Source organism: Citrus clementina, unplaced genomic scaffold (assembly GCF_000493195.1).
Source record: "Citrus clementina cultivar Clemenules unplaced genomic scaffold, Citrus_clementina_v1.0 scaffold_2, whole genome shotgun sequence".
NCBI classification, from domain to species: Eukaryota; Viridiplantae; Streptophyta; class Magnoliopsida; order Sapindales; family Rutaceae; genus Citrus; species Citrus x clementina.
Genome location: NW_006262688.1, coordinates 5,877,387 through 5,898,665, shown reverse-complemented (window position 1 = coordinate 5,898,665; position 21,279 = coordinate 5,877,387). Strand labels below are relative to the sequence as shown.

At 35.4% G+C, this 21,279-nt stretch overlaps 2 protein-coding genes and 2 pseudogenes across 2 annotated transcripts in view; 1 reads left to right on the top strand and 3 right to left on the bottom strand.

Annotated features, from left to right (window-relative positions):
* Positions 1-3,420: 3,420 nt before the first annotated feature.
* Positions 3,421-7,891, bottom strand: LOC18053362 (annotated as a pseudogene).
* Positions 7,892-11,093: 3,202 nt separating this feature from the next.
* Positions 11,094-13,249, top strand: LOC18053361 (UDP-glycosyltransferase 92A1). The gene is made up of 2 exons (XM_006445940.2): positions 11,094-11,818; positions 12,466-13,249. The coding sequence occupies exons 1-2, from the start codon at positions 11,136-11,138 to the stop codon at positions 13,247-13,249; spliced, it is 1,467 nt and encodes a 488-aa protein (XP_006446003.2). The 5' UTR covers positions 11,094-11,135.
* Positions 13,250-16,642: 3,393 nt separating this feature from the next.
* LOC112100834 lies at positions 16,643-18,107 on the bottom strand (annotated as a pseudogene).
* Positions 18,108-20,206: 2,099 nt separating this feature from the next.
* The window catches only part of LOC18053359 (UDP-glycosyltransferase 92A1), a 7,357-nt gene continuing 6,284 nt past the window's right edge, over positions 20,207-21,279 (bottom strand). The window contains exon 2 of the mRNA XM_006445938.2: positions 20,207-21,279. This exon is cut by the window's right edge and continues 372 nt beyond it. Coding sequence (XP_006446001.2) covers positions 20,207-21,279 — 1,073 coding nt within the window.

The window sequence follows — 21,279 nt, the reverse complement described above, 5'->3', positions numbered from 1 at the left end:
CAGTATGCAACGTTGATCTCTTGTGACATACTCGAGTGCCACGTTGGCGTCGTCTCTCCGAGTTGACCGACGAACTTCTGGAGCCTCGGACTCAACTGGTTCTTGTTCCTCGTGCTTTGATGCTGCTTCAGAAGAATCTGAATCTTCTGGATTATTTTCGACATATACCGGCACAGTCTCTGACTTTTCTTTTACAGTGCCATCATCTTCATCTTTTCTTTGCAGTTGATCTTCTACAAAAATAACATCTCTGCTGATGACGATCTTGTGGGCAGTGGGGTCCCACAAACGATACCCCTTTACTCCATCAGCATACCCCAAGAAGATACATCTTCTAGATTTTGCATCCAGCTTTGTTCTTTCTTGGGCATTGTACATCACGTACACAGGACATCCAAATGCATGTAGGTAGGAATAATCAGCTGGCTTTCCAGTCCACATCTCCATCGCCGTCTTCAACCCAATAGCTGTAGATGGCGACCGATTTACTATATAACAGGCAGTTTTGGCTGCTTCTGCCCAGAATGAATTGGGTAGACCAGCAGTCCTCAACATAGCTCTTATTCTTTCTGTAAGAGTTCTGTTCATCCGTTCTGCCACTCCATTTTGTTGAGGAGTGTATGCCACCGTGAACTGTCTCTGAATACCTTCTTGCTTACAGAAAGCAAGAAACTCGCCGTCTGTATATTCTCCACCATTATCTGTCCTCAAGCACTTGATCTTTTTACCAGATTCAAGTTCCACCCGCGCTTTGTATTCTTTAAACACTGGAAATACATCTGACTTTTTCTTAATTGGATACACCCAACATCTTCTGGAATAATCATCAATGAAAGTCACCATGTACTTTGCACCTCCCATGGATATATTCGGTGATTCCCAAACATCAGAATGAATCAAGTCTAGAATGCATTTACTTCTAGCAATAGATCTACTAAATTTTAATCTATGCTGCTTACTTGTAACACAATGCTCGCAAAATGGTAAACTTACCGATTTGAGCCCCGGAAGCAATTTTCGCTCAGAGAGAATCTTCAAGCCTTGTTCTGACATGTGGCCAAGTTTGAGATGCCACATCATCGTTGATTCTTCTCCATTTGACGCGACACACGCATCAGCCTCCTGTAGTGTTTCTCCTTTAAGCATGAATAGATTAGCACAGATCTTTTCTGCCTTCATCAATACAAGTGCGCCTTTAACGATCTTCATAATTCCATTCTCCACATGAGTTTTGCACCCATGACTATCCATTTGTCCCAAAGACAATAGATTTTTCTTTAGGCCGTTGACATGTCGTACCTCCTCAATTGTGCGAATTGTACCATCAAACATTTTTATTTTGATAGTACCAATACCAGCGATCTCCAAGGCATGATCGTTACCCATATATACAGATCCTCCTGAGATAGGTTCATATGTGTGGAACCATTCTCTCCTAAAGGTCATGTGCCAGGTAGCTCCCGAGTCTATAAGCCAGACATCAGAAAGTCGTTTTCTGCCTTCTGAAACAGTTGTTGCCTCACTGTAGAGAATTTCGCCATCATCCGAGGTACTTGCTACACACCCCTGAGCATTTGATGACTCAGGTTCTTTGCCCTCTCTTTTCTTCTGGTTACTCCAACACTCCTTTTTGACGTGCCCTTTCTTGCCACAGTTGTAGCATTTAACATTCTTCTTACTTCTGGATTTTGATCTACCATGATTTTGACTCCCACTAGGGCCACGTTCTGTTGATCTTCCTCTCGTCACCGATAGCGCCTCCGCTTGCTGCGAACTTGCTTGTCTGTTTTCCTTGTTTTTTCGCCTGCTCTCCTCATTTAATACGGAGGCTGCAACATCGTCGAAAACTAGACCCTCCACTGGATTGTTGTTCGTCAGGTTGATGATGAGTTGATCATACGAATCTGGTAGACTTTGAAGTAGAAGCTCTGCACGTTCATTTTCCTCTATATTATGACCCAACGTTGTGAGTTGTGAAAATAGAGTCTTCAATGTGTTGATGTGGTCGGTCACCATTGTAGATTCCGCCATTCGAAGAGTATAGAGTTTCCTCTTCAAGAAGATTTTATTGTGTAGTGACTTGGCCTCGTACAATTTTGTGAGAGTATCCCATATTTCCTTCGCCGTATTTTTCTCTGCCACACTGGATAATACTCCATCCGCAAGTGCCAAGTGTAGATCAGAAATGGCATTGCCGTCTACCTCGTTCCACTTGTCATCAGTTATCTCCATGGGCCTTTCTTCAATTGCTGCCAAGCAATTATTTTTCCTCAATACAGCTTTCATCTTCATTTTCCACAACGAAAAATTATTTCCGTTAAATTTCTTAATTTCATACTTTGCCGCCATTTTATTGATAAATACTGTACACAAGCTAGTGTACCACCTTGAATAGTTGTGAGTATGTGTGAGAATGCACACCAGGAAAGTTCCCAGGAAAGACTGGAGGGGTCACAATGGTCCCACTTAAAACCCAGACTCCTTAAGCTCTTATCGCCTTTGTGACAGAACTTTCCTAGACATGTACAGAATCACACAGTTGCTTTACTCACACCACTATTCCCTGCTTTGCACCGCAAAATTCTTGGATCGCTTCCACCGTTTCACGTGAATAGTACCGTATACATGAATAGTACCGTACACCGTATACGTGAATAGTGCCGTACGCCGTATACGTGAATAGTGCCGTACACCGTATACGTGAATAGTGCCGTACTCTGTATACGTGAATAGTGCCGTACTCCGTATACGTGAATAGTATCGTATGCCGTATACGTGAATAGGTGAACAATTCCTGACTCCAAAAATACAACCAATAGCTCTGATACCACTGTTAGGAAATTGGTGGGTGAAGCAGGACCGCAGCTAAAATGAAATTGGAAATAAAATAAAGAACAAGCACAATAAAGGACACCAGAAATTACGTGGTTCGGCTTTTAGCCTACATCCACGGGCGAAGACAGAAGGAAATATTTTACTAGTGAAAAGGAGTTACAAGTATTGTAGTATTTTAGCTCTCTACCCAAAACCCTAATACACCCAAACTCTCAAATCACTAAAATAAGAGCTTATAAATGCAAGCTCTTAAACTCTCTCTCAACTCCCTAAATTGTTCTCTCAAGATTGGATGAAAAATGAGGGTGGGAAGCCCTCTTTATATAGCCAAAATTTTGGCTCTTTTTTTTTTTTTTTTTATTGGAGTCATTCAACACGGCACCACCAACAATGGCGGGCCGTGTTGAATGTTGAATGGTTGGCACCGGCCATCTAGATGGCCGGCGCCAGCCATGACTTTCAACAACAACAACGATTCCTAGTGATTTTTCCCCAAAACTATGTCTCATTAAAAGATATAGAAATGCCAAAGGAAAGAAAGAAGCACTCAACATGCATCCAGCAAACCTCATTCCTTGGTCCTCTCTATTTCATATCCCTCATTATCAATGCTGCACTCAAGAATCCATCCATGGCTTTCACAGAAGATCCCTTAAATTTTCATCATTTCTAAAAGCATTGTCAATAATCTCCTTAACTTCTAAATCCTTCATTCTCATTGGCTTTCCTTTCTCAGTCTCATTCATTACCAGTTCAATTTTTACCACTATGTGCTCTTTCAAAACGGCACAATTCATCCCTCTTGCAACCTCCGCGCAAACCCCAACCTCTTCTCCAAGCAAATTAGAATTGTAAAACTGCTCTGCTGCCAATGGCCACCCATTTATCGGCACCCCATGACTCAAAGCTTCAAGCGCAGATTGAGTTCCATCCGCACTGACTCAAAAATGCATATATTGACTTATGAGATAAAATTTCCACCTGAGATGCCCATTTGTGTACCACCAGGCCTTGTCCTGAACCTTTGACTCTTTCTTCAAATCCTCAAGGCAGTCACTCGTTGGCTCTAAACTCAGAATTTATGTCAAAGCCAATCGGAGGCCTAACAATCCAAATGAAATTCTTGCCACTAGCCTCTAAAGCCATTGCCAATTGCACCATTTGCGAAACAGCTATTGTGTCTTGTGAACCGAATGACACATAAAGAACTGATCTGCATGGCTTTCTATCGAGCCAATTTTTACACAACTCTGCGGAGATTCCGTGTTCTTTGCCAGCTCCAGCTTTGCTTCCTGTAAACCGAAGAACAGGCTGGTAGGCAAAATTTGCTCTTGAAATACATTAGTCCAATCTTGTCAAGTTTCTCTATTGTGTTAACTAAAATTCATCAGCATTAGTCCATTCGGGAAGCACTTTCTGTAGAACCGTTGAAATAGAATCTCTTCCATCAGCAACTCTTAGATACATGCCAGCTGGTTGACATGAATTGTTGAAGCTTCAGGAAAATCCAGCAACAAAAATTCATCCGAATCTGTGTTCCGATGAGGCAAGTCTACCCACAAAGAGTAGTAACATGCAAAGCCAAAGCCACCACCTTCTATAAATATAGCATGAAAAATACCGTACTCTTGTGCTATCTCTTTGCACCAACCGAAGAACATATCTGTGATGATACAGAGCGGTTTGTGGCCATTTTGTTCATCAATAAGATCAATGATGAGTTTCTTGAAATGGGGTTTAAAGGATAAAGTAGCTTCAAGGAGTTTTCTAACAACATCAAATGGATGAGAATCCGTGTTTTCAGTACAAGGAGGAAGATCATGATCTATGATATTGAAGGGAGTTTCAAGAAAGTGAATGGGGGAGCTTTGAGGGAGAGATGATTTGATTTTCTTGATGTTTAAGTGGTTGTTAACAAAAGCTATGGTGTAGTTCTTTGTGCTTTCTAAGTGATGGGCTAATGCTAGGAAAGGGATTACATGGCCTTGTGCCATGAATGGGAGCATTATCACGTTCTCTTTTCTTTATGCCATTGGAGAAGAAGGGGAGTGGGGTGATATCATAAATAATTCAGACACACTATCAGTGTTCAAAAATTAAAAGTCAGTATTGTTCATAGTTGCTTATGAAAGCTTAAGTTTTTTGTTGCCATCAGAATTCAGGGCCAGTTGAATATAATTAAAAAAATTGAGGACAATTGATTTAAAGGCTATAGTGACATCTAACAATTCAGGTGTACGATTTAGGAGTGTAAATTTATGGTTTTGTATTTGAGGTTTCTCAAATTTTGTCGGGGGCTGATGCTCATTTAAACTCTTCGGATTTGGTATTTCTTATTTTATTTCATATTTAATAAAAGAAATATGAAATTCTTGCCACTAACTAGCCTATTACATTAAAAGATAACGTTACTACAAGAAATTTCCCAGAATTGTCTCGTTAAGAGATTACATTATTTTTCATTGACAGAAATGGTAACAGAGACTTCCTTCCACGCAAATCAGACCTCATTCTTTGATGCTTCCTTTTCCATCTGTTTCATTATCAATGCAGCATTCTTTGAAGTGGGGTTTGGGCGACGATGAAGCTTGAAGGAATTTTGGAAAGAGACGATATGGAATAGAGTCTGTGTTTTTCGGTGCAAGGAGGGAGGTCGTAGTCTGTGCTATTGAAAGGAATTTCAAGAAGGTGAATGGAGGAATTTTGAGGGATAGATGATTTGAGTTTCTTGAGGTTTAAAAGGATGTTAAGTGTTAAAAAAAGTTATGGTGTATCTGTTTGTTTCTTCCAAGCGATGGGATAATGTTAGGAAAGGGATTATATGGCATTGTGCCATGAATGGGAACATCACTATATTCTCTTTTCTTTGCGCCATTGGCGTTGATGAGGATCATCGGAGGAGAAAGAAGCAGAGGAATAAGAGGTAAAGAAGGGGAGTGGGGTCATTTTGGTAATTTTGGTTCATTTTAAAGACCAAATAACATTCATAATTTAAGAAGATATGGTTATTTAAACTCACTAAATTACTTATTAAACTTATTTTTGAAAATAATTTTTAATGATTAAAATATGCCTAAATTAAATTACAATTGTGGATACTAAAATATAATAAAAAATAATAATTTTTGATATTTGAACCCATCTTTACATTCAACATACTTTTGTTAAACCCTATCCTTGTTTCGGATCATTTATACTGCAAATATCTCCTCTAGTGTTGTGTAAGTGCTTTCCACCTTGTACTCTTTTTTGTTTGTGTGAAGTATTTAGCTGAAATTGAAAGACGTTACTCTTTTCTTTGTTTGATTTGTGGTCCTTTTCTTTGACATCAATCATCTGGCTTATTTGAGAAGTGATATTTTGTTTTGAGCAGTGGCGGACCTGCACGTGGGCTAGACCGGGCTGTAGCCCGGTCTAGTTTAAAAAAATCATTTACACCCCTTACTTTTTTAATAATTTAATAAAACAATAGAGTTTTCATTTTAGTTTCATATATATCCCTAACTCAACTACCCTTACATTTTCATCAATTTAGTATAACAATAGAGTTTTCATTTTATATTTAAATATGTCCCTAACTCAATTACCCATATGTTTTCATTAATTTTATATAATAATAGAGTTTTTATTTTATTTATAAATGTGTCCCTAAGTCAATTATATTATTTTCAATTGAAATTAGTGACTTATTTTATAAAATGATTAAATTATATATTTATTGAATAGATTGAAAACATTAGGGTGTTAAAATTTTATTACTGCTTTAATTTATTTTAAAAAGCTTCTAATTAAAAAATATATATGTCAATGTAATATAACATCATCACTAGACTTAAAAGTACTTACAGAAATAACATATAGTAACAATTATCAATATTTTCATAAAATTTTAATGTGAATTTTCAGATTTTATTTATTAGTTATATTAACTAAGATGACAAGTAGAAAATAAAATTTGAGTATTTTAAGAGCTTTTAATAGAAGAATCATCAACTTCTAATTCTTTAAAGAGAGATAGAGCATCTGACAAAGAAACAACTGCACCCAAATATCTTTTTGCTAAATTGAGTTTAGTTTATTATTAAAACTTTTGATTAAAAATACTTTTACAATTTAAAAGGATAAATAAATTTTAATTATTTAATTTATTAAGTCGGGTAATTTAGTACTTCACTTCATGCATAAAAGTTTTACTTGCAATTTTTAATTGATTGTAATTACATGTATTGATCTATGTTAATTTAAATTTCTTAATTGATTTTTTAATCCTTATATAATTACAAGTTATTATAGGTTGCAATGTCAAATTCTATAATTAAAAAATAATTTCATATTTGAGTTGTTTTTTGTTTTCTACTCTTTTTTTATAATTATTTTTGTTTATAGTACATATTTAGAGAGATAAAGTTTTTGGTATTCCTCCTTATTTAATATACTTATTTCTACTTATAAATTTTTATGTTCGCTTCAAAATATAAATTTTAAAATTTAGCCCGGGGTAATATTAAATCCTGGATCCGCCCTTGGTTTTGAGGCGAATGGGTCATCTTCTTATTTGATCATGGTGTTGCCAACTTAAGTCAATGTTCAGTGGTTGACGAGCTACTAGAACTTTCTAGATTTTTAATAAATTTATAAGAAATTCCATGACACATTTATTAAGTATTCATAAATGGATTTAATGGGTTTAGTGAATAAGATCATTGACGAGTTTCTTGAAATGGGGCTTAAACGATAAAGTAACTTCAATGAGTTTGGAAACTAGATGATGAGGAACAGAATCAGTGTTTTCACTTTTCAGTACAAGGAGGGAGATTATGATCTATGCTATGGAAGGGAATTTCAAAAAGGTTAATGGAGGAATTTTGAGGGAGAGAAGGTTTGAGTTTATTGAGGTTCAAAGGGGTGTTAACAAAAGTTATGGTGCATTTATTTGTTTTCTCTAGGTGAAGGGCTAATTCCAGGAAAGGGATTAAATGACCTTGTGCCATGAATGGAAACAAAACTATGGTTTCTTTCCTCTGTGCCATTGTTGTTGATGAGGATCAGAAGGAGAAAAAGTAGAGGATTAACACTAAAAGAAAAACGGTTATTTCTAAGGGTAAATACTCTTGGAAATACACAAACACTTTTGGAAAAACTTATTTTTGAGAAAATCATGCCGTCGACCGTCGTTGTATTAAGTTGCATCGAAAAAGTACAACTTTCAATGGGTCGTTAGAGAAAAAAATTATTTTCAATAGCCGTGCCGTCAGAAATGACATCAAATGCCCTCGAAAATGATTCTATAAAACCAAAAATTACATATTTCCAATTGCATTTGCCCTTCGAGATCGCATTAACTTCCCTTGGAAATGAGGCTGGAGAACACAAATGATTACTATTCCAACCATAATTTACCCTCGAAAATGCAAGAAACACGCTGGAAATATGCTTCTTCTTTTTTATTTAGTGACCCATTTAATTTATTTAATATTATTATTTATTACGCTTTTTACTTTTATTCTTTTTAAGTATCTGTATTACCAATGCAACATAATCAACAAAATAGCAATAGCAACACGCAAAATACATTAAATATAGCTTCATTAATTTCAAAAATTTATAGAAATTGCATTCACCAATCAACAGTACAACATAATCAATTTTAATAGTATATTTTTTAAAAAAAATCTCAAATGTATACGCAAAATGATTTCATAGCATGAATTATTTCAAGCATCCTCCAACACATGTTCTTTAGTCTCTGAGACCTACGTTTGCCTCTACCTCATCTTCTTCATTCCCATCATCATCTTCATTCGACCAAATAATATCCTATATGAATCAAGAAATATGAATCTGCTCCATCCCCACATCATCATTAGTATACCAAATAATATCCTAGATCAACGAAGAAATATTAATCAGTAAATTATCAAATCAGTAACTAGTATAATAGTATGTTATTTCGACAATCAGTTTGTATAGAATTAAGCATAAGTATTATATCCAAGATATGCTTAAGAAGCCTGACAAAATATGAGACTGGAATGGATAATAATCATTAGAGCAATATTTTGTATCAATAAGAAAATATGCTAATATTTGAAGTCAACAGCAGGAGTTGGATTCTAAATTTAGCAAGTATTGCTAACCTATAAATTTAGAGAGGCCGAAAAATGCAACACTGCCATTAGAGGATTTATGTGCTTGCGGTAATCTGGTCTATCAGTTACAAAACCCTGTTATGGTTAGTTTCTATGGATTAGGGTAATCTGGTCTATCAGTTACAAAACCCTGTTATGGTTAGTTTCTATGGATTAGAAAGTGAAAAAAAAAAATTTTAAAAAGCTTGAAAGTAAATGAAAATTAGCAATCTGTAACGTAAGAGGTGATTCTTGTGCACTTGAGTTTCCAAGTGCAAGCTTCACTATTCTTTTCAACCTCTTCACTTCTTTCTCCATAAACTATAATACAATGAAGAATGCCAAACAAGGAGTATGAAATAATTGCTACTTGAAGAATCAATCATCGCCAAGTATAAATTGTTCACAAACCTTGAAAGAGAGTAAAACTACCATAAAGAGTTTGGATTCATCATCACGAGCAGCAACAAAAGCAAGCCCTTCAGCTAGCTCAACTGAAAACTCATCAGCTGTCAAATTATATATGCATATAAATTAACCCAAAAAAAAATAAAAAATTGAAACATAGTAGTATTATTTTCCTGATTATCCAACACTCAGCATGCATGGTTTTGAACGTAGACTCAAATAATATTCAGTAATTAGAATCCAAACAGAAAATAATATGTTAGTTACCTTAATTTCAGCCACATTGTGCACTCTCAGATAAGGAACATTGTTATTAAATTCTCCAGCAGCTGCAACATGTGCTACTCATTTATTTTTAACAATTTCATTCTACTTGATTTCTTTTTTCTATTTATATATATATATATATATATATATTAATTATTATTTTTTTTCATAAGCAATTCTTTGTGGCTAGAAAAAAAAATCGAAATTAAAAATGTTGTGTAGGTTGCAATTGAAGAGCTTGAGCATATATTGAGTGAAGTGAAAACCCACATTCTGGATGAGCCTCTCCTATAAAGACAATAGCTGGAGGTAGTGTCACCAATACTATTCGAGGGCTTAGCGTAGGCTTTGGGGTTCCTTGTGGGCTGATCGGGGCGTATGGAGACGATCAACAAGGCCAATTATTTGTTAGTAACATGAAGTTCAGTGGAGTCGATGTTTCTAGATTAAGAATAAAGAGGGGACCAACTGGCCAGGTGATTAGTTATTTACTTATGATTCTTTATTAATTAGCAGAGCCAGTGCATAATTTAATTAGCCACTCATTTATTTTTAACAGATCACTGACATTAGGTCGAACTTGAGAAGATTTATCATTAATTATGCCCTTGTATAGTTGTACTTCCGACTGGTGTATTATTTATTACCGATAGCAATTTGCTCTTGAAAAAGCTAATAGTTTTTTAATGTTTTTTTGATAGTTCTTTTTCACCTTTGCAAAAAAAAATATTTAGTACCAAAAGTAAATAAAACTCTCGGAAATATCTCGCCGGTAATACTATTATTTGTTGTAGTATATAAGTGGTAGATAAGGGGAGTGGGTATGATTCTTAAATTTTTCTGGAGGAAAGTTAAGAGGTCTATGAAGTATTATTGAACAATTTAATCATCCCTGTTTTCCATCTGAAAAAGTGTGAGTGAGTGGGTTGGAAAATAGTACGAGTGAGGTGTCCTGCAGTTGGCCCTTTAATGGAATCGGCAGCACCATCCCTGTTTGTTAGCTGACATAAGAATAGAAATAGAGAGATAAAACAAACCGAGTTCAGCAAATCAATTTGTATACCATCATTATCGAAGAGGTCAAGAGGACAACGTATAATTTATTGCTCGGCGGGCTGAGTAAATAATTTTGAGAAAATTCTGAGGACTCAGTTGTTTAATTGAATTCAAAGAGATTAAAAGTTCGAATTCCCCTCACACTAACCTTGGATTGGTTGGGGTCGATGGGTGGAGTAATGCGGTCAAATTTTTGACACGTCGCTTAGGAAAGTTTCACAGAGTTCCTGTCTGCAGCATTATTATTATTATTAATTTTCTTTTTAATTTTCTCTTTATTATATGTACCTGTTTGAACCAATAGTATTAGCTTAAGATTAATTCTTAACGTACGCTAAATTCTTCTAACTGTTATAAAAGCCGTGTGTATGTGTATCACACACCCCACGCATCTTCTTTACCTCATCCTGTACTCACTGCTCTTTTTTCCTATTAACAAGAATGGCACAAAGAAAAGAGAACATAGTGATGTTCCCGCTCATGGCACAAGGCCATATAATCCCATTCCTTGCATTAGCCCTTCACCTGGAGAATACAAACAGATACACTATAACTTTTGTTAACACCCCTTCAAACCTCAAGAAACTCAAATCGTCTCTCCCTCAAAACTCCTCCATTCACCTTCGTGAAATTCCCTTCGATGGCATAGCTCATGACCTCCCTCCTTGTACTGAAAACACTGATTCTCTTCCTTTTCATCTCTTTCCAAATTTCTTTGAATCCACTTTATCATTTAAACCCCATTTCAGGAAACTCATCAATGGTCTTTTTGATGAACAAAATGGCCATAAACCGGTTTGCATCATAGCAGATATGTTCTTTGCATGGAGTGCAGAGATAGCACAAGAATATGGTATTTTTAATGCTCTATTTGTAGGAGGTGGTAGTTTTGGCTTTGCTTGTTTCTACTCTTTGTGGCTAAACCTACCCCATCGGGATTCCGATGAATTTCTATTGCCGGATTTTCCTGAAGCTTCAAGAATTCATGTAACTCAGATGACAAAGTTTTTAAGACTTGCTGATGGTAGTGATTCACTTTCAGTATTTTTTCAGAAAGTGCTTCCTCAGTGGATGAATGCTGATGGAATCTTGTTTAACACAGTAGAGGAGCTTGACAAGATTGGTCTAATATAGGGAAAAGGACATTCAACCCCCCAACGTTTAGGAAAAGGGACAAAAAACCCCTCAACGTTTCCAAAATGACTTATAACCCCCTTTTCGTTAATAAACACCGTTTGTTTTAACAGTAAATTTATTTTTTATTTTTAATTACTATTATACCCTTATAATAAATATAAATTAATATATTGATTTGAGACATGTCACAATTAATATTTTTTAAAACTAAAAATTGAGATACAATTACATTTTTATCCAAATTATTTGCTATAAAGTATACCTTTCTAATGATCAAACCTTTCATATGTGATTATTACTAATAAAACAAAATTTGATTAAACCTTTTTTCTTTGAGGAATCAAAACCATATTATTATTGTTAGAAAGGTATAATTTATAGTAAATAATTTAGGCAAAAAAATAAGTGTATCTCAACTTTAAGCTTTTAAAAAATTATTAATTATGATATATCTCAAATTAATATATTAATTTTTTTATTATAAGGGTATAATGTTAATTAAAAATTAAAAATAAATTTACTATTAAAACAAACGGTGTTTGTTAACGGAAAGGGGGTTATAAGTCCTTTTTAAAACGTTCAGGGGTTTTTTATCCATTTTCCTGAACGTTGGGGGGTTGAATGTCCTTTTCCCTCTAATATATTTCAGTAGAAAGCTTGGCCGACCCGTCTGGCCAGTTGGGCCCCTGCTTTTGTCAACCGGGAGCAGAGCTGGGGCAGGAAAAGAGTACGGAATCTCCACAGAGTCGTGTAAAAATTGGCTTGATACCAAGCCATGCAATTCAGTTATTTATGTCTCGTTTGGTTCACAAAACACAATAGCTGCATCACAAATGATGCAATTGGCAATGGCTTTAGAGGCTTGTGGCAAGAACTTCATTTGGGTTGTTAAGCCACCACTTGGTTTTGACTTGAACTCTGAATTTAGAGCCAATGAGTGGCTGCCTGAAGGATTTGAAGAAAGAATCAAAGATTCAGGACAAGGGCTAGTGGTCCAAAAATGGGCACCTCAAGTGGAGATTTTGTCTCACAAGTCAATATCTGCATTTTTGAGTCATTGCGGATGGAACTCAGTGCTTGAAGCTTTGAGTCATGGGGTGCCGATAATTGGGTGGCCGTTGGCAGCAGAGCAGTTTTATAATTCTAAGTTGCTTGAAGAAGTGATTGGGGTTTGTGTGGAGGTTGCTAGAGGGATGAATTGTGAGGTTTCGAAAGAGAACTTAAGTGCAAAGTTTGAGTTGGTGATGAATGAGACTGAGAAAGGAATGGACTTGAGAAAGAAAGCTTCTGAGGTTGAGATGATTATTAAGAATGCTGTTAGAAATGAAGAAAAGTTTAAGGGTTCTTCTGTAAAAGCCATGGAACAATTCTTGGATGCTGCGTTGATGATGAAGAAGGCACAGAAGGAGGAGGATTGATCAAATAATAATGAGGTTTGAAGTATGTTATGGGGACTGATAATGGTATGGTTTAAAGATAACGTTGCGTTCTCTAATAATTGTCAAGTTTAGACTAAATAGTTAAATACAATAAGAATAATTTTACCAGGATGTATGGCCAATTTGAGTTCCAATTATGGACTCTTAATTTCCTTCTCTCTAGAAATTAGTTGGTGAAGAATTGGGTCCGCCATTTGGTCATGGACACATTCCTTAACATCGTCGACTCATCGTCATGAAGAAATGAAAATAATTTATTTTATTATATTTTTTAAATGATAAGGGATGAATAAAGTTTAAATTAATTTTCAGTCCCTTACTTTTCTTAAGATTTAGATTCGGATGGCTAGCTAAATAAAATCGATTGAAAACCACTCATCCACACTCTTGACCAATTATGTAATTTTGTCTAAATGGACATGACATATCTTTAACTCTTCCATGTTAACAATTTCGTAATCTCCACAAAAGCTACAATAAGTTTATTCCGAAAAACTCAACACATAAATTGCATATTTTATTCCTTAATCTAAAATCAAGATTACAATCATCGTCAAACGTTAGCTCAAAAATTGGCTAGTCCTCTTCATCAACAAATGACTTCAATGGAAGTCCCATGAGTCAGCCAAATTCAATTTTTAGAATCTTTATTTGGTTGATCACTCAAGTTTAATTTTTAAGGAAAAAAATTGAGGTTAAAATTTATATTTTAATTCTCCTCATCTTAAAAATAAAAAATAAATAAAGAATGCCTATGGAACATATTATTAATATAAAAATATGAGTTCAAAATATGAGTTCAGAGTACTCTCTTTCATCGTTTGTTACATTTATACGGATGTTTTCATAACTAATCGATTATATATACATAACAAGAAATAAACAGAAACATAATAATGCACCTGAAGCACCTTAGATTTTTTCCAAAGAAAAAATCTCAACAAAAAGACAATCGCACCTTATAACGTAGGACAGACAAACATGGAGATAAGAGTGAGCTATGGCTTGGCTTGTTACTATTCCTTTTGGACAAATCTTTTCAAATTGTTACATTTATACGGATGTTTAATGTGTTTCATGCAATTTTTAGTGGTGCTAGTAGCTATGGCTTGGCTTGTTACTATTCCTTTTGGACAAATCTTCCTCACAAAAAAGTTACTTCAGATGAGTTTATGTTACCAGATTTTGAAGAGGCTTCAAGGATTCATAAATCCCAATTAACCTTGAATATGTTAGAGGCTGATGGGACAGATTCTTGGTCTTTGTTTCAAGGTGAAAATTTTCCTGCGTGGGTGAATTCTAACGGGATTTTGTGTAATAACATTGAAGAGTTTGATCAGATTGCATTCATGTACTTGAAGAGAAAGCTAGGCTTGTCAGTTTGGCCAATGGGGCCAATCTTGCTATCATTGGAAAATAGAGCAAAAGCTAATTCCATGAAGTCTAGCCACCTTCCACTATCATAGTCACCATCTCAAGCCACCAAAAGCTAACTCGTCGTTACTAGTTGACATTATCAATAAATTCCCAGACTGCCGACCAAAACACCTACTTATTTCATCACTGCATGTAAATGTAAAGCCAATAAGAATATGCCTAGAAGTAAACCTTGTGATTTTCACGATGATTTAAAGTCGTTGAAACTTGCTGATGTCTATCCCGTAAGCAAAAGCCACGTTGTTTCCAAGATAACTACTTAGATTTCTACTTAACTAACTAATTAGTTAATTGTAGTACCAAAAAAAAAAAAAATTCATATTGTCTTGTATATTGAAGTTTGATATTCTAAAATTTCAGTACCAATTTGCATCTTTATATCCTTTTTTTTTGTGTATGTAGATTTACAAAATTAGAGCATGATGAATTTGATTCTAAGTAAATGAGGGGCATTTGATCGGTGGCTACTGTGGAATTTGTTAGGACTTTTTTTCTTTTGTTTTAATTATATTTTTATTTTTCAGTAAGGAAAATTCAAAAAAAAAAAAAAAAACACCTTTAAGTATAGCCACTCTTAAGTAATTTAAATTCTTGATAAATATAGCCACTCAGCCAAAGCCGAGTGGTTAGGGCTGTTGCCCTCCAAGTTGGAGGGTAGCAGTTTGAACCCCTACAAGTGCAATGTGAGGGTAATTCCTTCCTTAATTATATTGTATAATTAAGTGAATGTAGTCTTTTCTGTTACCCGAGAGTGAGTGGAGTAGACATCCCTCAAATATTAGTGAGGGTTAAAATCTAGGCAGAGCTCCATTAGCATTGATGTAAGAGTAGAGTAGACATCCCTCGAATATTAGTGAGGGTTAAAATCTGGGTAGAGCTCCATTAGCATTGATGTAAGAGTGGAGTAGACATCCCTCGAATATTAGTGATTGATGTAAATTAGTCCCAGAGTGAGTGGAGCAGACATCCCTCAAATTTTAGCGAGGGTTAAAATCTGGGCAGAGCTTTAGGCAGATCTCCATTAGCATTGATATAAGTTAGTCCCAAAGTGAGTGGAGTCAATATCCCTCGAATATTAGTGATTGATGTAAGTTGGTCCCAGAGTGAGTAGAGTGGACATCCCTCGAATATTAGTGAAGGTTAAACTTTGGGCAGAGCTCCATTAGCATTGATGTAAGTTGGTCCCAGAGTGAATGGAGTAGACATCACTCGAATATTAATGAGGGTTAAAATCTGGGTAGAGCTCCATTAACATTGATGTAAATCCCTCGAATATTAGTGATGGTTAAAATTTGGGTAGAGTTCCATTAGCATTGATGTATGTTGGTCCCATTAATAGTGTGATTTATTAATATCAGTTATAGTCTCATGTAATATGAGTTGTAGTTTGAACAATAGTCTCATGCAATAAAAAAAAATTCTTAATAAATTAAGTCACCAAAAAGTTTAGTGCCAAATTTTGTAGCAAAGGGCGTATGTGTGTGTGTGTATATATATAACATTGTTCACAAATACACAGGCTAATACGGGAAAAAACAGAGGTGACTCCACCATTAATATCTATGGACCTCTGTTGTTAGATTAAAGTGTTGATAAATTTCTATTATGTACCAAAATAGCAAAGCAAATCTTAAAAAGTGTCTAAGAGCAACCATAAAATCAATATGCGTCAGAAGCATTGCTTCATTTTTATTCACTTTTTTTTTGTATAACGTGTGAGAATATTTTCATGATTTACTAAAAGACACACAACATGCAGCAAAAAAAAAAACAAACAAACAAAAATTAAAAATTAAAAAATTAAAAAAAAAAAAAACAACAACGATTACTCGTGATTTTTCCCCAAAACTATGTCTCATTAAAAGATATAGAAATGCCAAAAGAAACCAAGAAGCACTCAACATGCATCCAGCAAACCTCACTATTTGATCCTCTCTATTTCATCTCCCTCATTATCAATGCTGCACTCAAGAATCCATCCATGGCTTTCACAGAAGATCCCTTACAATTTTCTTCATTTGTAAAAGCATTGTCAGTAATCTCCTTAACTTTTAAAGCATTCATTCTCACTGCTTCTCCTTTCTCAGTCTTATTCATTACCAGTTCCATTTTTACCACTATGTGCTCTTTCAAACGGCACAATTCATCCTTCTTGCAACCTCCACACAAACCCCAACCTCTTCTCCAAGCAACTTAGAATTATAAAACTGCTCTGCTGCCAATGGCTACCCAATTATCGGCACCCCATGACACAAAGCTTCGAGCGCAGATCAAGTTCCATCCGCAATGACTCAAAAATGCAGATATTGACTTATGAGATAAAATTTCCACCTGAGGTGCCCATTTGTGTACCACTAGCCCTTGTCCTTAACCTTTGACTCTTTCTTCAAATCCTCGAGGCAGCCACTCGTTGGCTTTAAACTCAGAATTTATGTCAAAGCCAATCGGAGGCCTAACAATCCAAATGAAATTCTTGCCACTAGCATCTAAAGCCATTGCCAATTGCATCTTTTGCGAAACAGCTATTTTGTTTTGTGAACCAAACGATACATAAAGAACTGATCTGCATGACTTTGTATCGAGCCAATTTTTACACAACTCCGCGGAGATTCCATGTTCTTTTGCCGGCTCCAGCTTTGCTTCCTGTAGACCGAAGAACAGGCCCTATTGGCCAAACTGGTCGGCCAAATTTGCTCTTGAAATACACTAGTCCAATCTTGTCAAGTTCCTCTATTGTGTTAACCAAAATTCCATCAGCATTAGTCCTTTCAGGAAGCACTTTCTGTAGAACCGTTGAAATAGAATCACTTCCATCAGCAACTCTTAGATAATATGCCAGCTGGTTTACTTGAATTGTTGAAGCTTCAGGAAAATCCGGCAACAAAAATTCATCGGAATCTGTGCTCCGATGAGGCAAGTTTACCTACAAAGAGTAGTGACATGCGAAGCCAAAGCCACCACCTGCTATAAATATAGCATGAAAGTACCGTACTCTTGTGCTATCTCTTTGCACCAACCAAAGAACATATCTGTGATGATACAAAGCGGTTTGTGGCCATTTTGTTCATCAATAAAATCAACGATGAGTATCTTGAAATGGGGTTTAAAGGATAAAGTAGCTTCAAGGAGTTTTCCAACGACATGAAATGGAAGAGAAGCCATGTCTTCAGTACAAGGAGGGAGATCGTGATCTATGCTATTGAAGGGAATTTCAAAGAAAGTGAACGGAGGAGCATTGAGGGAGAGATTATTTGAGTTTCTTCATTTTAAGTGGGTTGTTAACAAAAGTTGTGGTGTATTTATTTGTGCTTTCTAAGTGAAGGGCTAATGCTGGGAATGGGATTATATGGCCTTGTGCCATGAATGGGAACATTTTCACGTTCTCTTTCCTTTGTGTCATTGGAGAAGGAGAGTGGGGTGATATCATATATAATTCAAACACACTATCAGTGTTCAAAAATAAAAGTCAGTATTGTTCATAATTGCTTATGAAAGCTTAAGTTTTTTGTCGCCATCAGAATTCAGAGCCAGTTGAATAGAATTAAAAAAAAACTGAGGACCATTGATTTAAAGGCTATAGTAACATCTAACAGTTCAGGTGTACGATTTAGGTGTGTACATTCACGGTTTCGTATTTGAGGTTTCTTAAATTTTGTTGGGGGCTGATGCTCATTTAAACTCTCCGGATTTGGTATTTCCTTTTATATTTCATAGTTGATAAAATTTCCTCAAACCGCTAAGTTTTAACTAAAAAGAATAAAAATAGTTAGTTATAATATTTGTCTTTGGCTTTCATTGAAATAACACGAGTTACTTTAACAAGGGTTGAAGCCAGAAATTTATCCTATCGGGGTAATTTAAAAAATAAAAAATAATACAAACTACCAAAGTTATATCTTTCGTTCATAATAAATGTATTCTATTAGCATCATTTACAATTGTCGATGGCGGATTTTTTTGAGTTGATAACGTTGTTCAATAGTTCTATTATAATGCTCTCCAAAATTTCTTTCCCCACATACTGGAATTAGGGCTATTAGGCTTTTAATTGCAAGTTATTCAAATAATTTTAAAAGATAAATGGGTTGAATAGTGAAAACAGGCGGACACATTAATAAAGATTATAGGCTAAGACTTGAGCATAAATAGAAAGCTGAATACTTTTTTTTTTTTTAAATTAAGTTTGAAACATCTGATCTTAGTAGCTTCATGCTTATGTACATGATGTAGAGTTGTAAAGTCCATTTATACGGGGTCTCAATCGACATTTAATGCCTATGACCAATGTTAGCTTTGAAGGGGTCTTCATTGCAGACAGAGAATATATGTGCTTTTAATATGATAATGGCATAAATTGTGTCTTCATAGGTAAATACGATTTATTATTGTAATGGAAAATTACTATTATTTTAATTAATTTAAAATATTATATTACAATTTATTTTGCATGCAAGTAAATTAGATGAATACAATATACATTAAAACAAATTTCAATAAATAAAATAATATACATCAAGTAATAATATAACTACAAATTCTTGTATAATTTTTTTTTATACAAACAATGTAGCATAATTTAATTGGTTGAATTAGATATCTCTTGGTTCATATGATTTGTTTTTATTATTTTATATTTTTATTCAACCAATGAGTTAATACTAAATTAATTTATAGAAAATAAGTTTGTATAAGAGTTTGTACATATATCATCACTCATATACATCATTGCCAAACTGAGTGTTTTTATAGTTTAGGGTATTTTTGCTTTCTCCGATTAGCGTCCCTATTTGCAATAACTCTTTTCTCTAATCACCATCAACATTTAGTTATAGAATCCCATCTCCTTCTGCACCTAGGAATAATTTAATTTAATTTCCTCCAACATTTTAACATTATTGGTAAAAACTAAGATACAAGTACTTAAAAAATTTTAATGGCGGCGATCCGATTTAGCCGAAACTTATGAATACCGTTATAGCCACGATCAGAAGCTTGATCATTCACGATGAAGGTTCCACCGGTAAATGAAGGGATGCAGATTTCCCCCCATTTATTTTTCTTTAACATTAATTTATCGATAAATCATTTTGTGAAAATCATCAACGCAAACCCAACCTAAAGTTGAAATGGATTGAGTTCCTCTAATCAAACCGGCCCAAATGACGTTGTTTGCGTTGGGCTTGATTTGGATTGTGGGCGTTGGTTTTCCGGCCCAATCCAACTTTTATTTATTGAGATAATGAATTAGCTCTATAAATGCTTGATCCCACTCGGAACGAACAAGCTTTGAACTCAAATTCTTGGAAAGATGCAGCCACAAAAACAGAGGTGGCTCTTTCAGTTATGGGATTAATTTTTATTAAATTAAATTTTACGTGATTGATTGAAAGTTAATACAAAGATAACGTTACTAGAAGAAATTTCCCATAATTGTCTCGTCAAAAGATTCCATTATTTTTCATTGACAGAAATGGCAACAGAGACTTCCTTCCACGCAAATCAGACCTCATTCTTTGATGCACCCTTTTCCATCTGTCTCATAATCAATGCAGCATTCAAGAACTGATCCATGGCTTTCACAGAAGGCCCCTTAAAATTGTCTTCGTTTCTTACAGCATTTTTAATAATCACCTTCACCTCTTTAGCTTTGTTTCTCAAGTCTGTTCCTTTCTCAGTCTCATTCATCGCCAACTCAATTTTTGCACTCAAGTCCTCCTTCAAAACCTCACACGTAAGCCCTCTTGCAACCTCGACACAAACCCCAATCTCTTCTTCCAACAGCTTAGAATTATAAAACTGCTCTCCTGCTAATGGCCACCCAATTATGGGCACCCCATGACTCAAAGCTTCAAGCACAGAGTTCCATCCGCAGTGACTTAAAAATGCAGATATAGTCCTATGAGATAAAATCTCCACCTGAGGCGCCCATTTGTGTACCACTAGCCCTTGTCCTGAACCTTTGATTTTTTCTTCAAATCCTTGAGGCAGCCACTCTTTGGCTTTAAACTCAGAATTTATGTCAAAGCCAATCGGAGGCCTAACAACCCAAATGAAATTCTTGCCACTGGCCTCTAAAGCCATTGCCAATTGCATCATTTGTGATGCGGCTATTGTGTTTTGCGAACCAAATGACACATACAGAACTGAACTGTACGGCTTTGTATCAAGCCATTTTTTACACAACTCTGCAGAGATTCCGTACTCTTTTCCGGCCCCACCTCTGCTTTCCGTGGACAAAAGAACAGGTCCTATTGGCCAAACCGGCCGGCCAAATTTTCTCTTGAAATACATCAGTCCAATCTTGTCAAGTTCTTCGACCGTGTTAACCAAAATTCCGTCAGCATCCTTCCATTGAAGAAACAGCTCCTTAGACAACACTGAAAGAGAATCGCTTCCATCGGCAGCACGTAAGGAAAGTGACATCTGAGTTACATGAAGTGTTGAAGCTTCAGGAAAATCCGGCAACAGAAATTTATCGGCATCCGTTTTCCGATGAGGCAAGTTTACCCACAAAGAGTAGAAACAAGCAAAGCCAAAGCCACCACCTCCTATGAATATAGCATGAAAAATAC